Source organism: Equus przewalskii, chromosome 13, assembly GCF_037783145.1.
Source record: "Equus przewalskii isolate Varuska chromosome 13, EquPr2, whole genome shotgun sequence".
Classification (NCBI taxonomy): Eukaryota; Metazoa; Chordata; class Mammalia; order Perissodactyla; family Equidae; genus Equus; species Equus przewalskii.
The window spans coordinates 49,511,344-49,531,505 of NC_091843.1; the positions used below are offsets into that span (position 1 = coordinate 49,511,344).

The following is a 20,162-nucleotide window of genomic DNA, read 5'->3' on the forward strand; positions in this document are numbered from 1 at the left end:
ACTTACTTTATGTATAACACTATGCTTTGTATGAAATAACAGATAACTATTATTTACTCTGTGCTGTTTTACTTAAACTTTACATAAAATAATAACTATTGAAATTTACTATGTGCTCAGTACTGGGCTATTTTGATCTAAGTGGTTAGTCCTTTTATTTTCATACACTATAAAAACTTTTTTTTACCTAACAATATGTCTTAAATAATTTTCATGTCAGTATATCATTATTTAGCCTCCATACTGTATGATAACTATAATATACTTAAGCCATTTCCTATTGATAAACACGTCAGTTATTTATAATTTATTGTTATTTTTAACAACATGGTAGCAAACATTAAGGATCTATTAGAAGATGTTTTATTTTATATTTTTTGGGACAAGAATCCTATGTCTTCATCATACGTGGCCATGAAACTACCAACTTTGAGAAGTAACACTCCTAGTACAGAAGGTATCCTTTTGCAACTGTTAATTTATAGGTCTCCAAATTTTGACAGAGAAGCTAAAAAGCTTTTTTATCAAAAAGGCCTGGACTAAGGTATTATGTTAAATAGCCTGGATTAAGATTTTTTGAAAACCTTCTCTCATTTATGAAGAGGATGGCAAAGTAAGGATAAGATGAAAGAAGGTATGTGGAAATAAGGAAAGCTCAGTTTAAAATATTTGACCACTTTTTTCTAAAAGAACTTTCACGTATTCATTCATGGACCAGTTGAATGAAATGTAAACTCTAAAATAACAAATCTGTAAAAATATTTTAGTCTCTCTGTACTTTTCTCAGATAAACCTTTAAAAATTAATCAAACTAGTAATTTGGCAGAGATTTAGAAATTTCGAATGATTAATTTTAAGACTTGAAATGAAAAATTATCAACATTTTAGCAAATGTTTCTGGAGTTCGTCAGACATTTATAAGCATGTTTAGTAGTTTACAAAGTAGTAACTCTTGGGCCGGCCCCGTGGCCGAGTGTTTAAAGTTCATGCGCTCTGCTTTGGCGGCCCAGGGTTTCGCCATTTCGGATCCTGGGTGCAGACCTAGCATTGCTTGTCAGGCCATGCTGAGGCAGCGCCTCACATAGTAGAACTGGAAGGACCTGCAAGTAGATTATACAGCTATGTACGGGGGGTTTTGGGGAGAAGAAGAAAAAGAAAGATTGGCAACATGTTAGCTCAGGGCCTATCTTAAAAAAAAAAAGATTTATGTAAACAAAACAAAGTAATACTCGTTTCTTTTTCCTTAAATGTTTAGTTAATTCCATGTACCATGAAACTTCCAGAAAGACAGCCTGAGTTTTTCTTTTACTATTCTTTACTGGGAAATGACGTTACAAATGAACCCTTCAATGATTTGATCAACCCGAACTTTGAGCCGGAGAGAGCATCTGTTCGAATCCGTAGCAGTATAGAAATTCTTCGTGTTTACTTGGCTCTTCAGTCTAAACTACAAGTAAGTACTGTAGAAAGTTGTTTTTTATTAGAGGTGATTTTTTTAAGCATTAGAGAGTACCTAAACTCTATCTTATTTCGGTAGTAGAAGTCGTCTTTCTGCTACATCTTTTAATTTTTAGGAATTATCCTTACGTGTAAAGTAATGTAACAGCTACTTCAGAATTTTAGGAGATGCACCTCCTTACCTTGTTAGTGTGGAAAGAGGTATATCAGTTATCAGTCCTTTATAAGAAACAATTGTACCTGGAGCCTAAAGCTGTGGGCGCAGGGAAGGTTTTGTTGTGGTTAGTGGAGTGAGTAGCTGTAGGTGTACTCTAGTTTGCAGAATTTATACACCTTATTGCTATTAAAAGCAAAGAGAGAACACAGCTATCTAAAACCTGCCCTTGAATTGAGTATTTTTTGTAAACTAATTTTAAATTGGATTCTATTTAACAGTGAACCTTACCTAGCAAATATTGCTATTCTGTTTTTTATTACTATTGCTTTTAATCAGACTGAAATGGTATAGGGCTAGGTAGTCATTTGTTTAAAGTGATCGCTCATTAGACTTTGCTTGCATTTTGGGTGGGAGGTGAGAAGAGACATTAAGAAATTTTAGTAGAGCTAAATTTTAGAGGTGGTTCTGAATCCAAGATATTTGGAAAGCTGAAGACTATAGAAAATGATGGGATGTGAGGAAAAAAGCACTTTGAATTTTCTTCTCTGTTTATCATATCAGTCCTTGCCAAAGGTTCTGGCTTATTTATTAGTTTGATTCTCATGGACATTTAAGTCATAAAAACACTTTCTTTCCAGTGCATTAAAAATATCACACCTAATAACATTAAGACTAAGTTATAGGTCATTGATGATATTAGAACTAAAAATATTTTCATAATGTGATTGCTTCTTGTTCATATGAATATTGACTTTGCCAAGGCTTGAATATAGTAAAGGAAAATAATAGTTATATAACAAATAGCTGGAACAGCCTGTTTTTTGTTTTTTTATTTTGTAGTTGCAAAAGGTGGTAATATTGACGTTCTGAGTAGGTATCAGTGATTAACAGTATATACCACCCCAGAAGTATTCTCTTTAACCTTTTATTGTTAAGCACCCTGTTTTATGTGTAAAGTCTGAAAATTAAGAAAAGAGAGAAAGAAAGACTTAAGGTGTTTTATGGGTGAATAAAACAAAAATATTTGAGGTTCTTTAATTTCTAAATAGGGCTGGATCCACTAACTTATTTTTTAGAAATGTGTTTAATGTTGAAATGGAAATGGAAAAAAATGTTTGAGGTGTTTGTTTTCTCTTTAAATTCATATTCACGATACAATTTGCATATGTGATGTACCATAGTAAAATATTGAAGTAACCATGGCTCACCAAAGAGATGGAATAGAGAAAAGGGTGGTAACATATGAGTATCAGTACCAAAAGGAAAAATGAAACAGAATAGCTTTCTTATTGAGTTCTTGGTAAACTTCGTGCTTCATCAACAGTTTTAACATCCTGTGGGAGACTCTATTACTTAGTCACTGCAGGTCAGTCAGGTAGCTTGCATTAAACTTTCCTTCTAGGGATCATTTTTTAACTTTTTGTTTACTATGTTTAGGAGAAAGGAGAAAATGTCAAGTCCTGTCACGATTCTCCCTTTCACCTTAGATCCATCTCTGCTGTGGAGACCAGTCACTTGGAAGTACAGAAATACCCTTAACGGGATTGCTGAAAAAAGGTGGTGCAGAAATCAACCAGCGCCCGGTCACAGTCGAGGGTGCTTTTACCCTCGACCCTCCAAACCGAGCCAAACAAAAACTTGCTCCTATTCCTGTGGAGCTGGCCCCAACTGTGGGAGTGTCTGTGGCTCTGCAGAGAGAAGGCATAGACGCCCAGGCAAGTAGCGACCCTCCCTCCCCTCCTCCAGTTTCTCTGATGTCACTCATGGTTACTCAGAAAAGTTGAGCTTCAAAAAAATTACCTAGCATTAGACAGCATGTATTACTCTTAATTAGTGGCCCTTACTACATGATACCTCCTCTCCGAAAAGACCTTTCTGAAGAGCGCTGTGACTTCCTCTTCTGTAGTTTATGAGTGACTGTATCCAGAGCCTTTTGGTGTAGTCTTCTAATGTAGTGGAAACCATTCTCTTCACCCCACCCTCAACTCATAGTCATTGACTATGGCAGAAAAGCAGCACTGGTAAAAGAGAACATTTTTAGACCTAGTTTGTGGGCATCTGCATTAATGGCATCTTTTTTGGTCGACTCAACTTAGCTGAGATAAGGTTCTTGGTTCATTAGTGCTTTATAGTCCTCATACTCACTTTAGGCAACAGAGATGGGCATTTATTTCAAAGTATATGTTTTTTGACACAATTAACTTGTGTCCTGTTCTTTTAAAGAACTGATCTTTGTGTAGGTTATGAATTAAAGATAGAAAAACTGAAGTGAGAGTTTAAAAAATATGTATGCATATATTTTTAGAAGGTAGTAGAGCAAAAGAGAGAAACAAAATCACTTTTATTGAATATCCCTTCTTACCCATTAGGATGCGTTTTGGTACTTAGCTCTGGATATCCTATTTTCTTTCTGTTCATCTTCCTTTTTCTGGTCCTAGATGCTATAAGAAAATTTGCAAATTATGAAGAAAATAGACTAGGAATATCCAAACTGGGAAAGGAAGCTTATATTTTTTAAAAACGTCAAGTTTTTTGCTTAATTATGAAGGAAAGTTCTTTGCAAATTATACTTTACTTAAAAATTGTTTTTAGTCTTTAATTGAATTAAAGACCCAGAATGAACATGAGCCACAGCATTCAAAGAAGAAAGTTTTAACCCCCATAAAGGAGAAGACACTTGCTGGGCCAAAATCACCAAGTGTGTCTCCCGTTCCACCTCACAACCAGTCACCTCCTACAAAAGATGATGCAACAGAAAGTGAAGTGGAAAGCTTACAGTATGATAAGGACATGAAACCAAATCCGAAGGGTAAGATGGTCTTTCTACAGATCTTTTAGGTATGGATTTTGCAGCCATCTAATAAATGACTATGAGAGTTTTCATGCATTCCAAGTAAAAATTGCAAGTTTTTTAAGAACCAGTGTGTGGTGATGTAAAAAAATTTAAAGTAATTGTAATCTACTTAACTTCTTTATCGAATTTGCTAAAAGGTAAGAAAATTTTTCTTTTGCTTTTGCACTACAAATAGTAGCCTCTTCAAAAGAAATTAAAGGGTATAGTTCTTTCAAATGGATTTTCAAGTAGTAAACTCTCGAATATCTTGACTACATTAGAATTTTAGAGGAAAGAGCTACTAACTGCCTCTAATAATAAACTCATAATCATTTTTGATCCTAAAATTGAGAGAGTCTGAGAATGCATGTTTATCTGGCTTTATAAAATCTTTCCATTATAACTAGTTATACTTAGTAGTGTAAGTAATTGGAGTGGTGGTGGCTTTCGGAGTTAGATGTTTGGGTGTGAGTTGTAGCTCTGTCACTGAGTAGCTGGATGACTTGGGCCACTCACTAAAACATCTCTGGTCTATAACAGGATTTTTTAGACTGTCATATATGCCTAAAATAACCAAAGCTACTTTTAAAAAAGTGATGTAATTATGTCTGCACTGAGTTTGAAATGAGAACCCTTTGATTGTTACATTCAGCTGCCTCTTGGACGTAAGTTAGTGCCCGCCAGGCTGCTGTCAGGCACAGCTGCAGTGGTACCATGTGCTTTTGTGTTTTGCAATATATGTTGAGAGTAAGCTCTTTTTTTACACAATTCTGTCATGGGAATTAAAGCCTATATCATTTTGGGCTAGTCACATTAAGATGTTTGCCTCAGTCCATATGTTTATAAAACCAAATAGTCAAATTCCTTGCTTGAAGATAAATGAGATGGTATCTTTAAATTATCTCAATAACTTAAGAGAAACTGTCAGCAAATGGAATTAAAAAAAAAAATTTTATGTTTATTTTAGCCGTCAGGTCTTCTGTACCTGCTTCACTGGCCCAGCCAGTGACTACAACAAATGTTTCAGAAACAGCTTCAGGACAGAAGATTGCTGTTCCAGCAACATCGCATCATTTTTGCTTTTCAATAGACTTAAGGAGTGTCCATGACTTGGAAGTTGGTTTTCCAATCAACTGTATATTAAGGTGTGATTTGATTTTGTTTCAGAGTATTATTTTCTGAGGAGAAATGCCTTTCTTCTGTTGGGGGAGTTGCAGAGAGAGAAATGTCACGAAAAATGTTAGAACGTTTAAATCAGTGGACTTAAAGGGGCTAAGGCTATGTCCTAATGAATTTGAACTTAAAGTAGAATGGCGTTGGTGGTATGAGAAGTAACAGTCCTACCTATTAAGGTAGAATAATTATAAATATTTGTAATAATTTATTAATGCTCTTATTTAAAATGCAGTGACTTTTGCACTTAAAATGTGTTGTTTCTGGAAAAGTGCCACAGGTCAAAATAATGGAAGTGTAGTATCTTATTTTTCTATATAAGACTTTATTAAAATGGGAGGTTATATTCCTAACACTTATATCTTATAGCTGTGAATCTAAAACCACACTTAATGAACTGTAACTGCAATGTGTCAATGCTTTTCAATATAAAGAATGATGTATATCTGTTAAATGGCTTTACACAATAGTTTTTAATAATACTACATTTTCATAGACTTGTGCTTGAGGTAAAAATTAAATGTAATACAATAATGTGTTTTAGTTTGGAATATTTAGTTTCTGATAAATTTCTTTGGAGCAAGCATTATCATTTGTAATAAAGTTGCTGGTCTTGATGTGATTAAAGTGAGAAAATCCTTCTGTCGGCTTAGATTGCCATTTCCAGGAACGTCAGCAACCGCACATTGCTTCCTACTGTTATTTGAGACATACCTACCTTTCATATACAGAAATCAATTCATACTTGCATCTAATTTTTCAATTCTTTGATTCCTTATCAAGTTGTCTCCAAAATCCTCTGAGCTCTGGTGTGAATAATGGAGAAAATCAAAGGGACACAACACTGAGTGTGATCGTGAATTCATAGAATACTCCATTGCAGCTTAAGTTCTGCATTTTGCCTCATGTTAGAGGTTGAGAATTATTACTAAAGTGTTTTTTAATTTGAAAATAAAAGGTCAAAAAAAGGTTTTCTCTGGCAGACATAGCTTTCCTCAAAGGATTTGTATAACATCTCTTAAAATTGTTTTTAGATATAGAATTATTACCTATTCTCTGCTTTAGGTTTTTGTCTTTTTCTTCCTCTACCTACTCCTTTAGCTGAGATCTCTCAGCTGCGATCTCTCTGTAGCTGCTACTGCAGAATCTGATCTTCGGATACCTAGAGAGGATGTTGGCCAGAAGCATAGAAACAAGGGACGATCTAAAATTAGTTGCTGTGAGGGGGAAGCCTTGTACAAGCCCACTTAGAAAGCACTAATGCTAGTTCTTGCATTCCCTTCCTGCCATAAGGGCCATTTGTTTAAGTGCCTACAGTATGCCAGCAGTGTGCCTGCTATTAGGGGTATGTGGGCTTTATAAACAAAGAGTTCAAACTAGTGAAGAAGACAGATTCAGAAATAAGTCAGTATATGAGGGAGGCTAGTAATTCACTTGGCAAAGAAAAGGGAACAATATTCTAAACTGAGGAAATAGTTATGATCCACTTAACACTCTACATAGAACTCACTTGATGATAAGGACTACTGATTTTGTCTTTGATTCATTTTAAGTCATTATTAAAAATGCAAGCTATTTTTTTATTTGATAAACTTTATGTTATCACTCTTTGCATTGGTAGGAAATTGTAGTTTGCGACTATGTAATGGAATTTGTGAGGTAACACTGGTATTGGAAAAAGTTTGTATTTGGTTTGTTTTTTAATCACTACATCCTATAGTGGGGCGGTAGGGGGTTGAATTTCTAGGGCATGAACTCTCTGAGATGACCTGATTTCAATGGATGTGTAATTAAATAGGAATTGAGTGAATGCACAGGATTCTTCTTGTAGGGAAAGCAATTTTTACTAGTAGGGTTTAAATTCTAATTTTTGTAGTGAATAACAAGATATAAAATAAAATTTAAGTGAGCATTATAAAAATCTTTATATTTAACTTTAAGTACAAAATAAGTCCAGCAGTAGTCAGGCATTCTTCCTTTTTAATCTGGTGTGGTTTTTGTGATGAAAGGAAGAAATACAGTAATATTATGTCACTCTGATTCATCTGTAGTATATTTGAGATGCCTTTGTCCTTGATTCTCTGTTCAAAGACATGGATACCATACATGCATCCTTTTGGAGTTGACTAAGGGCTTTTTAGCTCATAAAAGATCAGGACATTATTGTATAAAGGAAAATAGGTTTAGAAATTAAATTCAGCAAGCATTTCTTGAGTGTTTACTATATGGAGGAAATTGCTTGTTTATTCCTCGGAGTGCAAAGATGAAAAAGACAGGACTTGTGCCCTTGTGGAACTCTTAAACAGATGGCAGCTTGGTCTTTGTTTAGTGGAGTCATTTTCGTTCTTAAATCTTGTCTGATTCGGAGTCTATCAGAATGACCATCTCTTCCTTATTTGGTTTCATGGCTTCAAAATACCAGAATTCTCCTCCTTCCCCAGAGTCATTGAAAGTTTACCTATGAAGCAACTTCGAGAACAAGTACTATGCAAAGAATGCATTTTCTGTATAATTTCTGTAATTTTTATATCAACATTGAAAATATTTGTGTAATTTTTAAAGTTAATGATAAGAATAAAACCATAGTGTATTTGTATCCTTTATTTATTTAAAAATTCGATTTGCTCATGATATTCATATTATACTTTTTTTAATAGACTATAAATCTTATCTGTAAATCGTATTATAAGATTTTGTTTTTCTTAAATTTTAGGTACTCATATCCATTCTTTGGAAGTGCAGCTCCTATTATGACTAATCCTCCTGTAGAAGTTCGGAAAAACATGGAAGTTTTTCTTCCCCAATCTTACTGTGCATTTGATTTTGCAACTATGCCTCATCAGCTGCAAGATACCTTCTTAAGGTAATGTATACACAACTCTTGAGAATTTGTGTCGTGTAAACAAGGAATTCCTATAGGTTTAAATCCACAGCAGTTTATACATTTGAGAGTCTAGAAACAAATATACTAATAATGTCTGTGACATTTGTGCGTCCACCACAAAGTTTTTTGTGGTTATAAAGGCTCTTTTCAGATTTTCATATCTTACTTGCTTGAGTTTGGTTATTAGAACTTTGTTAAAACAATCTGTGAGTAATGAAGAAGCTTTGAAAAGTAGTCTTGCCTTTTCCTAATACAATATGTGAGGATAAATGCTAAATATTTAGTTTTTGTTATTGATTCTTTGAATGACTGCAGTGTTTTATTTTCTTTTTCTATTTTTTCATCTGTATAAAATGGACATTGTTAATCCAGCTATCTGAAATGAATTTGTGAAGAAAAAATGAAATTTGTGAAAATCTTTTTGCTTTCTCAGAGTATCACAGTTCAAATTTGTATATTATTTTAAAAGGAAGAATGAAGAGTAACTACAAATTGACCATCTGTGGGAATAATAGTGTTTAAAGTGTTTTCTTTATTGCATGGAAAGAGGTGTAGAAAATGTAATAGTATTTCCTATTTGTTACCTGTGGAATTGAGCCTTCACATTCCAGGTAACAAAAACATTGTTCACTACAGAAGGGAATTCAAAGATTATAGTCTAGAAAAGACTTAGATCAGAACTGATAGATATGAATGCATATTTTTCTCTTCCATAGGATTCCATTGCTGGTTGAATTATGGCACAAGGATAAAATGAGTAAAGATTTACTTCTGGGAATTGCCAGAATCCAGCTTTCTAACATCTTGTCTTCAGAAAAAACTCGCTTTTTAGGTTCTAATGGTGAACAGTGTTGGCGTCAGACTTACAGTGAAAGTGTGCCTGTTATCGCAGCACAAGGGTAATGCATTTCTCATAATGGGTCTGAGCTTTGCTTTTTGTTCTGATTAGCTAGCTACAACCTTATCCTTTCGTATCATCTCTTTCTGATCTTTCTTTGACCTATAGGGGCTATATCCTAGTTTGTTCTTTAGCTTTTTGATAACCACTATACTCGTAAAGTGAGGAATGTATGCCACTATAATACTGTAATACTCACAGACTGTTGAGTAAATATTTCCCTCCCCTCTCTTTAGCCTGACAATTTTAAATTCAGGATCTCTTTTTTTATTTAGTAACTTAATGTCAAATTTATAATGTATTTTTACATTATTTTGCATTGGGAATGACCGTATCTGTTTTTCTACTTAAAAAATATCTCAACTTTTGCCTCAGATCTAAACTCTGAGAATGTTACAAATGTTTGGCACTTTAAAAAATGATTTTTTTTGCCCTAAAATTGAGTTCGCGTATTTTAGACAAAATAATGTAGATATTGAATGATCTTTTTAACTTTAACAATAGAAATTTAAATTCAATTTGACTATATATCACATGCCTTTAGAAATTTAAATTCAATTTGACTATATATCACATGCCTTTATTTTTAAAATGTAGTAAGAATGTAGAAGGAAATCAGGCTTGGTAAAATGCTGAGATCTAAAAGTATTTTTGAAATTTCTTGCCTTACTCTTTCCCATCCGTGGCCACTTCCAGAGAGTCAAGGGTTTAGTAACAACTTACTCACTTAGAAGAGTTGGGACGAGGTGTTTTAGAGAATCAGATATTCTAGTTAACTGAAAAAAATTTTTTTTGCAGCTCCTGTTATTGAAAATCTCTCTTAAAAATTAGCATTTGTTTCTGTCATCATAAGTAGAACATAATGAAAATAATCATTGCTAGTTGAAGTTATTTTAATGCTTTTTGTATGTTACAAATACTAACTTTTATTGCCCTGCTCTGTAGACAGAGAAGTTTTAGGAGATTTACCTAAGTGAAAACTTCGGAAATAGTAGTGTTTCACTTTACTATATTAATTTCTTCTAAAATCCGTGAGATTAGAAGAAGAAAATGTAGAACTTGGTGAATTGAGTTCTAATTGTGTGGGACCCATTCATTAAAGTTTTGTTTGACCAAGAGTTTATGGAATATATTTGATTTAGACAAAGCCATGGTTTTTTTGTTGCTAAGATTTTATTTTTCTCTAACATTTTGTTATTATTTATTTAATGATAAATGCTACATGCAGTTCTATGATACAGAGAGGTACTCATTATGATAAAAATAACAATTATTCTACTTTAGAAATTACCCTTAGGCAATGCTCATATCCAGTAAAAGATTTATGTAAGAGTGTGTTCATCCCAGAAAAAGTAGAAAAAGTATTTAGAATAACCTATCTACATTCAAGAATAGGGAGATTAAATTTTTTATTTTACCACATAAATTCTTTAGTATGTTTTACAGGCATTAAAAATTACATTTTGAATTAATGTTTATGATGTGAGAAAATGCTCCTGATGTACATAGGAAAAAAAGGACAAAACTGTGTAATCGTAACATGCATGAGTGCCTGTCTATCAACATATACATAAAACAGAGATGAAGGAAATAATCTAAACTTTAGTAGTAATTTCCTGTGGGCTGTGAGATTTAAAATTTCTCCTTTATACTTTTCAATTTTTATAAATGATCTACAGCTGTTGGCATTTTATATTAAATGTAGGTGTGTACTTAATAGAGTGTTTGTGATGAAATAAAATCATGTGTTGGAAGGTATTGAAGCCTATAGAGGCTGCTGCAGTTTCACCAGCAAGTGTCAGGTGCAAGGAATGTTGCCTACTCAATGCTATAGCGTTGGGGAAATAAAAGGAAAAATAATATAAAAGTGTTGTCATGAATTTTAAGATATTTATGATTTCATTTATAGGTCAAATAACAGGATAATAGATCTTTCTTACACAGTGACTCTGGAAGACTATGGACTAGTTAAAATGCGTGAGATTTTTGTCTCTGACTCATCTCAGGTAAATATCATTGAATATTATTAAACAGTTCTTTAAAATGGATCTGTTGTGTGCATGTGTATGTTTGTTTCAATATGCTTTTTTGAATTCATATCTCAGGGTGTATCTGCTATAGAACAGAAGCCATCTTCTCTTCCTCCAGCACCTTGTCCTTCAGAAATCCAGACAGAGCCTCGTGAAACCTTAGAATACAAAGCAGCACTTGAGCTAGAAATGTGGAAAGAGATGCAAGAAGACATTTTTGAAAATCAGGTTTCTTTTAAAATGTTACTTAAAATCTCTGTTTTTGTCTACTTAGTATATTTTTCCTTCTCCGTAGTAGGCTTTTCTATGTTCCATGAGTACCCCATCTAGTCCTTTTGAATATCAAGAATGCCTTACGCTTCAAGAAAAACTGAGAATAAAAAAATACTCAATGTGATAGATTTGCAGGAACCACTCAGAAGGATTCCCCTAAACTTTGTCCATGACTCTTGGGCAAAATTAGGAATGAAGGTTAGAGTTCAGAGGTTAAGAACTTGAAGATTTCTTTTAATTTCAGGTCCTCATTTAGCATTCCCTCTGGAATCTGGAATCATCAGTCTCTAAACCAGAGAGTTAGAAAACAGAAGTTACCATCAGCTTTATATTCTCCTGAATTATACTTATATGGGTATTTATTGCTTCAGGCAACCTCTGTTTTTTTTCAAGAATGAAATAGAATGCCTGAAAGAAACATATCAGTGATCAGTATTAATTTTTTTAGCTGAAAACAACTGATTTGTTTATTTAAAATATTTAGGATTTTTTCATGACTTTTGCAGCTAAAGCAGAAAGAACTGGCTCATATGCAAGCTCTTGCAGAAGAATGGAAAAAAAGGGATCGAGAGAGAGAATCACTAGTAAAGAAAAAGGTAATTACTTGCATAGAATTTGAAGGAAGAAAGGAAGAATATTAATGATAGTTTCTTTTATATGCATTAAAGAAAGTCTCTTGAAGGAATAACTCATTATAGTGGTTGTCTGTTGGCCTGGATAAAGTAAAGGGATGGGTCAGGGGTAGAAGAAGGGATTTTCATTGTAAGGTGTTTTGTGCTTTTTGGATTTGGAACCCTGCAAATGTGTTACCTGTTCAAAAATTGTATAACTATGAAAAATGAATACTCTAGAGAAAAAGAAAATAGCACATTTAAGTATATATAAAAATGACAATCTGTAAGTTAATAAAAAGCATCAAAAACTTTTAAGCTGTTTTTAAGAAATGAATCATGAAATAAATCACATCTTTAAAAATGATAGCATGAGACCATCTGATCTTAATCTTATTCTGGAAAGCAAAAATCTAATATCTATCTAGTTACACTCAAGTTATTGAATAAAATAGCTGTGACAATTAGGCTTATTTCAAATATTCCAAATGTAAGTCTTTAAAATACTCTGGTATTAGTGGTTAATGAAGTGTCTGTAAAAGGGAAAAGATAACCCATGGCAGGGTAGTTTGCTCCACTGGGCCAAGAGATAGAAGTAGGGTATGGACTAGAAAACTCTTTAAAGTTATTTTCAGGTCTCTGACTTTAGACCATTTACATTTAATGTAATTATTGATGTGCTTGGGTTTAAATCCGTTATCTTGCTCTTGGTTTTCTATTTATCCCATGTATTCTTTGTTCCTTTTTTCTCTCTTTTTCTTCTTTCTTTTGGATTCATTGACTTTATGATTCCATTTTGTTTCTACTATTGCCTTATTAGCTATGCCTCTGTTTGATTGTTTAACTGTTTGCTCTAGGGTTTACAATATACATCCTCAACTTATACAGTATACCTTCAAATGACCTTATTCTATTTCATGTATAGTATAAGAACTTTACAACAGTGTACATCCATTTCTTCCCTTCCATCCCTTGTGGTGTTATTGTCATATATTTTGCTTCCTACATATGTTACAAACCCCATAACATTGTTATTTTTGCTTTAAACATTTACTTTTAAAAGAAATTAAACTTTGAGGCAATAATGTTTTTTATATTAACTATATATATACATTTCTTGTAGTATGGGCCTGCTGTAAATGCTGTCAGCTTTTGTTTGAGAAAGTCTTTATCTTGCCTTCATTATTTAAAAAGATATTTTTACCAGGTATAGAATTCTTGATTGACTGTTTTTTCTTTCAAATCCATTTGTATTTTGACTTGTATTCCTGACGGAAAATCTGCTGTCATTGGTGTCTTTGGTCCTCTATGTGTAATAATGTGTCTTTTTTTTCCCCTCTCACTGCTTTTAAGATTTTTTTATCACTGGTTTTCAGCTGTATCATGGACCTTGTTCTGTGTGTGTGTGTGTGTGTGTGTGTGTGTTCGTCATACTTGAATTCTTTGAGCTTCTTTGATTGTAGTTTTTTTGTTTGTTTTTCTTTTAGTCTTCATCAAGCTTGGAACATTTTGGGCTTTTGTTTCTCAAACATTTTTCCTCTCTTTTCTCATTCTTAGATTCCAATTTATATGTATGTTAGACTGTTTGATATTGTCCCATAGGTAACTGTATTATTTGTCTTTTTTTTTCCTCTCAATGCTTCATTTTGGATATTTTCTATTGCTGTGACTTCAGCTTCACTGATCTTTTCTTCTGAAGGGTCTAATTAGCCATTAATCCCACCCAGCATAATATTTCATACACTGTATTTTTCATCCCTGGAAGGTTCATTTGGGTCTTTTTTTAAAAAAACATATTCTACTTTTCATCATATTTGTGTTTTCCATTATGTTCTTGAATATCTTGAATATATTTATGCTAGTTCCAACATGAATATTATTTTGAGGTCAGTTTTTGTTGTTTTTTTTTCTCCTGGTTATAGGTTACATCATTCTACTGCTTTGCATTCCTGATTTTTTATTAGATGCCAGAAATTGTGAATTTTACCTTCTTGATTGCTAGATTTTGTTATATTTCTTTAAAGAGTGTTGGATTTTGTTCTGGTATATAGTTAAGTTACTTGGGATGAGTTTGATCCTTTTAAGCTATGTTAGACTGAGTCTAGAGCATCCTTTAGTGTTGGGCTATTTAGCAATATTCTCCTGACGACTCTACCTGCTTCCTAGTTCATCAGAAGATCCCTCCACTCTGGCTGGTAGGAATCTGTACTATTCTCAGACCTGTCTGAGTTCTGGGAGTTGTTCAGCCTTTTTCTTTCTATTCGTAATTTCTCCAGCCTCATAGAGTTTCACCTCAGGCATCCATAGATCAGTATTCAGCCACAGATTTGAGGAGACTATTATGCAGATCTCCACTGCTCACTCTCTATGCATCTCCCTCCTCTCCTCACAAATTTTATTTGCCTCAGCCTCTCCAGTCTGTTTCTTCAACTCAGCAAGATCGCTAGGCTCTGTTTTGGTTCCCCTTCCCTGAGCTACAGTCTGGAAACTGCACCCAGGCAGTAAGCTAAAGTTGTTGTAGGACTTGGCTCATTTGTTTTCTCTGTCAGGGATCACAGTTCTGTGCTGTTGTTGTCCAGTGTCTGAAAACAGTTGTTTCATTTATGTTATTCACTATGTGTTTATAGAGGAGAGCAGTTAGTCTTGTTATAGGTGGAAGCAGAAGTCCCCTGGGCCTTTGACTTTAAAATAGCTGTTTCAACTTTGTCCAACTTAATTCTCAAGCATTAAAAACTTGAAAGACCAGTGTGCTTTAAAAAAGCTAAAAGAAGAAAAATATAACATGACTACTCCAAAGCCTCTATTCTTAAGTGTTCAAATAACCAAAATTATAATAACTAGAAGCCTTCACATGTATTTAAACGTTATACTAGTTTTACTTAAAAGTGACTAATATAAAAGTTATATTTACAGTTCTCAAGTATCATATATTAATTGAATCTGAGTGAGCTAGAAAATATTTTAATCTTTTATTTAGCTTTTAAAATAAGATTAGTTTATCCTTGAACCATTTTTTCATGCCATTGAAGAGTTTTTGTTGAGGTTTGCAAAATTCAAATCATGAAAAGTTAATAAAATTACTAGAATTGTGACAAATATAACTTATGCCATAATTGAACTTTTTATTGCCCAAAAAAAAGAAAAAAATCAGTTTAAGTGTAATGAGTTGAAAAACAAACCTCATCAAATAAATTTTTGTTGGTTGTCATTTTGGTAGTAATCATCTCTCCAGTTGAAAATTTTTAGTTGGTTTCCATGTTTACAACTTCTTCCACCATTTCAGCTCAAATTGACAAGATCCTGAGTAGTTGAAAATAACTCCAGTCAGAAAATGGAATATGATGCTTATCTACTTGGCTGAACTATTTATTTGAATTAGTCATGTCAAAAAGGTAGATTTGAGTTTGTCATTTTCTTTCAACCTAAGTACATTTTGAGAGTAACAACTCATTCATCTTAATGTATCCTATCTTGAAAGAATATTGTGAACTAAGATGTGCTAATGTGTGATCGGGTTTTAAAAATTTTATAAGCCACTGTAAAATTGAGTCATTGGGAAGAAAAAAAGCAGTTTTTCCTCAATATGATGAAATCTTTTAGAGCTGAGTGCTGTGAGAATCTCACAGTGTTTTTTATGTGTATAATGTATGAGGCTTTTCTGCTAATTTATTCTTGTTTTATTCATCTAAAGCTTTTTTAAAATAATGTGTGATTTCTTCAATACTTTGAAAGTTACCTGAAGGAGTCTGTGTAATACTGGTGGAACATTATGCAATCATTTTATTTTTATTTCTGCTATTCTGCACAAAATAATGAGCTAATCGTAAATTAAAGCTTTCTATTTATTATGAGGAGCTTTGTCCTACCTTCAAAAAAGATATTAACTAGTTAATAGCCTATCACTTCAAGGTGAAATGGTGAACTAGTCTATAGAGTAGATAAATTATGTCAAGTTAGAACTGAAGTGAATTTCGTAATAGTAAATGAATACTTCATGCATATGATCTGCACCGAAAGTTATATATGTATCTCATTGTGACTGATTTGGTTTTTTAATCTATCAGGCTTTTTGGGTCCCCTTTTGAGACCATTTTGGAGGGATTATTCTGTGTCCTGAAAAAGAGCAGATTGTTTTTGTGTAAATTTTTCTGTTTGATAAAATCATGCATCCTCTTGAGTTATACATAAATTTTTTCCCAAATAAATGAAGCCTTGGTTAACTTTGAAGTGGATATTATTATAACATTCATTTGGGGCCTCTGGGGTGGAGTGAAATATTTACAACTATACCAAACCTTTATTTCCAGAAACCAGTGTATTGGTAATTTTTTTCTCCTTTTACGGTTTGCTTTTTATAATGACCTGGTTGTATGGATGATCCTGCTAAACCCAATGATTGTTAACTAATGAATTTATCTTAAACTGATTTATGATTACAACATTCTGATCCTGTTCTGCCTTCTGAATAGCTGAGATAAAGTTTATTCTATCTTCCTTATGACTTCCCTTCAGAAAGCTGAACATAGCTGTCATGTACCCACAAAGAATGAAGACATCAGTTCTATATAAGGGAGCATGAGGAAGTGTTTCATAGATAAGACCATGCTTTCACTTTGGTAAAGATTAGAAGGTATTGCCAGGTGGACCCAAACAAAGTTGGAAATAGGCTAGACATGAAGAAAATTGTATGTAGCTTGGTGTGAGAAGAGGGGAGGTGAGGGTGTGCCTCACGAAATAAGATAGGAGGGGTCAACAGAATGTGACTGCTTTTGTATTCTATTTTGAGGAGTTTAGACTTGATCCTGTAGACTTTCTCAGCTAGGGTTTCCTGAGAGAATTAAGCCTTACTGCCCAAAGGCATCCGTTGTTGGTAGTAGATGAACTCCCTTCTATGCATCAACAGTAGTAGAGTTATGTACCATTTTAGGAGAAGATAGAGAAAATAATCACTCATATTATTTTACATTTTCTGTGGTTCAGATGATAAACCCTGCTTGGAGAACGATAGAAACTTGAGAAACTATTTTTTTAATGAAGATTTTTATATAAGGGAATAAGGAAATCAGATTTTCATTTTAGAATAATTATTCTTTTTTTTTTTTTTTTTTTTTTTATTAATGTTATGATAGATTACAACCTTGTGAGATTTCAGTTGTACATTTTTGTTAGTCATGTTGTGGGTACACCACTTCCCCCTCCGTACCCTCCCCCCACCCCCCCTTTTCCCTGGTAACCACCAATCAGATCTCCTTCTCAATATACTAATTTCCACCTATGAGTGGAGTCATATAGAGTTCGTCTTTCTCTGACTGACTTATTTCGCTTAACATAATACCCTCGAGGTCCATCCACATTGTTGTGAATGGGCCAATTTCGTCTTTTTTTATGGCTGAGTAGTTTAGAATAATTATTCTGATGGAAGTATAGTGGGTGGAGTAGAGGAATGTGAAACTAAAGTCAGGGAGACCAGGAAAGCAATAATATGTATAAAGAAAACGATGGCTGAAAACTAACAGTAGTGATAAGATCATGGAGAAAAGGGGAATGGGTGCTAAAGAAATGATGTTAAGGAGGTTTAAGATCTCAAGCCTTAAGGGACCTTCAGTGCTACCCTATGACCCTACTGCTTTCCCTAATCAATTAATTCTCATACTCTCCAGAATAATTCATTCACACTGCTTTTCTCTTATCAAATGATTCTCCCTCATCCTCACTCAATTTGCTTTCTCCCTTTCTAAAACATTTCCTCTGCTTGACTTTCTTTACTATACTATCCTGGTCTTCTACTATCTTTGCTGGTCTCTCCTTCCCAGTTTTCATACCAGATTCTTCTCTTTATCCCAACTTCTACTGGCTTTATTGGCTTTCCCCAAGGGCCAGAATTTGAATATCTTTTCACATTTGCTCTTCGGGTGATCTCATCTGTTCTCTTGCCATTATATACAAGTGATATATAGATTGTAAACACACACACACACACACATATATAAAATGTCTGTCTACTTCCTCTTCCCTGGACTCTTCACTTGGCTATTCACCTGCCTATACTACACTGCCAATTGGCTGTCTAATGTGCTTCTCAAATGTAATTTGTATAAAAAGAAACTGTCTCCATCCTACATACATTTGCTCCTATTGATTCCCCATCTTAATAAATAGCAATACCTTTTACTCAGTTGTTCAGGCTGTAAGCTAAGTCGTCCTTTACTGTTTCATTCCACATTCTAGTTCATTAGTAAATCCTCTGGGCTCCACATTCAGAATGTATCCTGGAAACTAACCACTTTCAACCACTTCCATTGCTACTTCACTAGTTTAAGCAATCATGATCTCTCTCCTAGATTACTGCTGTTACTTCTTAACTTGGTATCCCTTCCTTCATTCCTGGCCCCTGTAGCTTATTATATCCATATCAGCCAAGAGTGAGGCTTTTAAAATATAAGTCAGATTATGTACTCCTCTGCTCAAAACCCATCATACTGCTCATCACATTTAGAATAAAACTTGAAGTTCTTACTGGACCTACAAGGCCTTAAAATGATCTGTCCCCTACCTTCCTCTATGACCTCATTTTCTGTCAGACTTCTGTTTACACAGCCTGTTCTAAACCACACTGGCCTCCTTGTAGTTCCTCAAACGTACTAGGCCACTTCCCTCCTCAGGATATATAGAAGGCTCTTCTTTCAGAGATAGTTTCTGATCTCTGATCTCTGCTCAGAATAATCTGAGTGAGGCCTTCTCTGATCACTGTATCCAAAGTAGTGCCCTCTTCCCCCACCCCCAGGCACTAACTGTCCCCTCATTCTGCTTTATTTTCTTCATAGCATTTACCTGTTATTGCATTAAATACCCAATTCTTTGTTTATAGTCTATCGTCCCTCAGAATATAGGTTCCACAGGACTTTGTTTTGCCCAGGGTCAGCTAAGTATACAATAAATATTTGTGAAAACCAGAAGGATTGTGATTTCAGGTTTTTATACATTTTTGAGTTCGAGATATGTGGGGAATATTGGCATATTCAGCAGGTATTTGGGTTTATAGGTCTGAAACTCTGGAGGGAGGTTTGACCTTGCAATATAAATTTGGGAGTTCTTAGTATATGTGATAGTAGGTAGATGAGATCACCCAAGGAGCTCATATAGTATGACAAGAAAAGACATCCTTAGACAGAGCTCTTGGAACACAGGTGTTTGGGTTGGCAGAGGAGGAAGAACACACAGTTTGAATATCCCTCACCATCCTGTTTGCCTGTCTCTTTCTGTAAGACTTTTTTATATGTGGCCCTCAGAATTTGACACATTTATATTAGTGATTTGGTAAAGGAAGGAAGGCATGCTTAACATATCTTTAGATGAACCAAAACTAGATGGTAGCATTAACAATTTATAAATAATTTTGATTGGTTGCTATGCTGGGCTTAAATCATGAAAGTGAAGTTTAACAAGGTCAAATGTCAAATTCTGTTGTCAGGTTAAAACAGTCACTTGGGCAATGGGTATGGTTATCCCAGGTTTAAAAACAAAAACCTTAGAGATTTTCTTTGACATAACAGTGTGACTAGGATTCTGAAGTAGCAAATGTAATTTTAGACTAATTTAAAAGATATGTGGTGCCCTAGTCTTTGGCAGTACATATTCTTTGGTCCCTGTACTGATGAAGTCACATCTGGGTACCATATTTTTGGAAGAAGTTAGTCTAGAATCTAGACTCTAGATTAAATCTGAGATAAGATATAGAAATCTTAATGTGTGAATAATAGTTGAAACTTACATTTATCTTGGAGAAGAAAAAAGACTAGGAGAAGATATAATGGCTATCACCAGACTCAAATATGTGAAGATACA

General features: G+C 34.0%; 1 protein-coding gene across 7 annotated transcripts in view; it reads left to right on the plus strand.

The window, feature by feature from the left end:
* The window catches only part of CEP120 (centrosomal protein 120), a 71,413-nt gene that overhangs the window by 18,407 nt on the left and 32,844 nt on the right, over window positions 1-20,162 (plus strand). For all 7 annotated transcript variants that reach the window (XM_070569380.1, XM_070569382.1, XM_070569378.1 and 4 more), the window contains 9 exons: window positions 1,256-1,453; window positions 3,103-3,330; window positions 4,208-4,424; window positions 5,416-5,593; window positions 8,335-8,484; window positions 9,222-9,404; window positions 11,313-11,409; window positions 11,509-11,661; window positions 12,213-12,302. In XM_070569380.1, coding sequence (XP_070425481.1) covers window positions 1,256-1,453; window positions 3,103-3,330; window positions 4,208-4,424; window positions 5,416-5,593; window positions 8,335-8,484; window positions 9,222-9,404; window positions 11,313-11,409; window positions 11,509-11,661; window positions 12,213-12,302 — 1,494 coding nt within the window. The remainder of the gene's footprint in view (window positions 1-1,255; window positions 1,454-3,102; window positions 3,331-4,207; window positions 4,425-5,415; window positions 5,594-8,334; window positions 8,485-9,221; window positions 9,405-11,312; window positions 11,410-11,508; window positions 11,662-12,212; window positions 12,303-20,162) is intronic.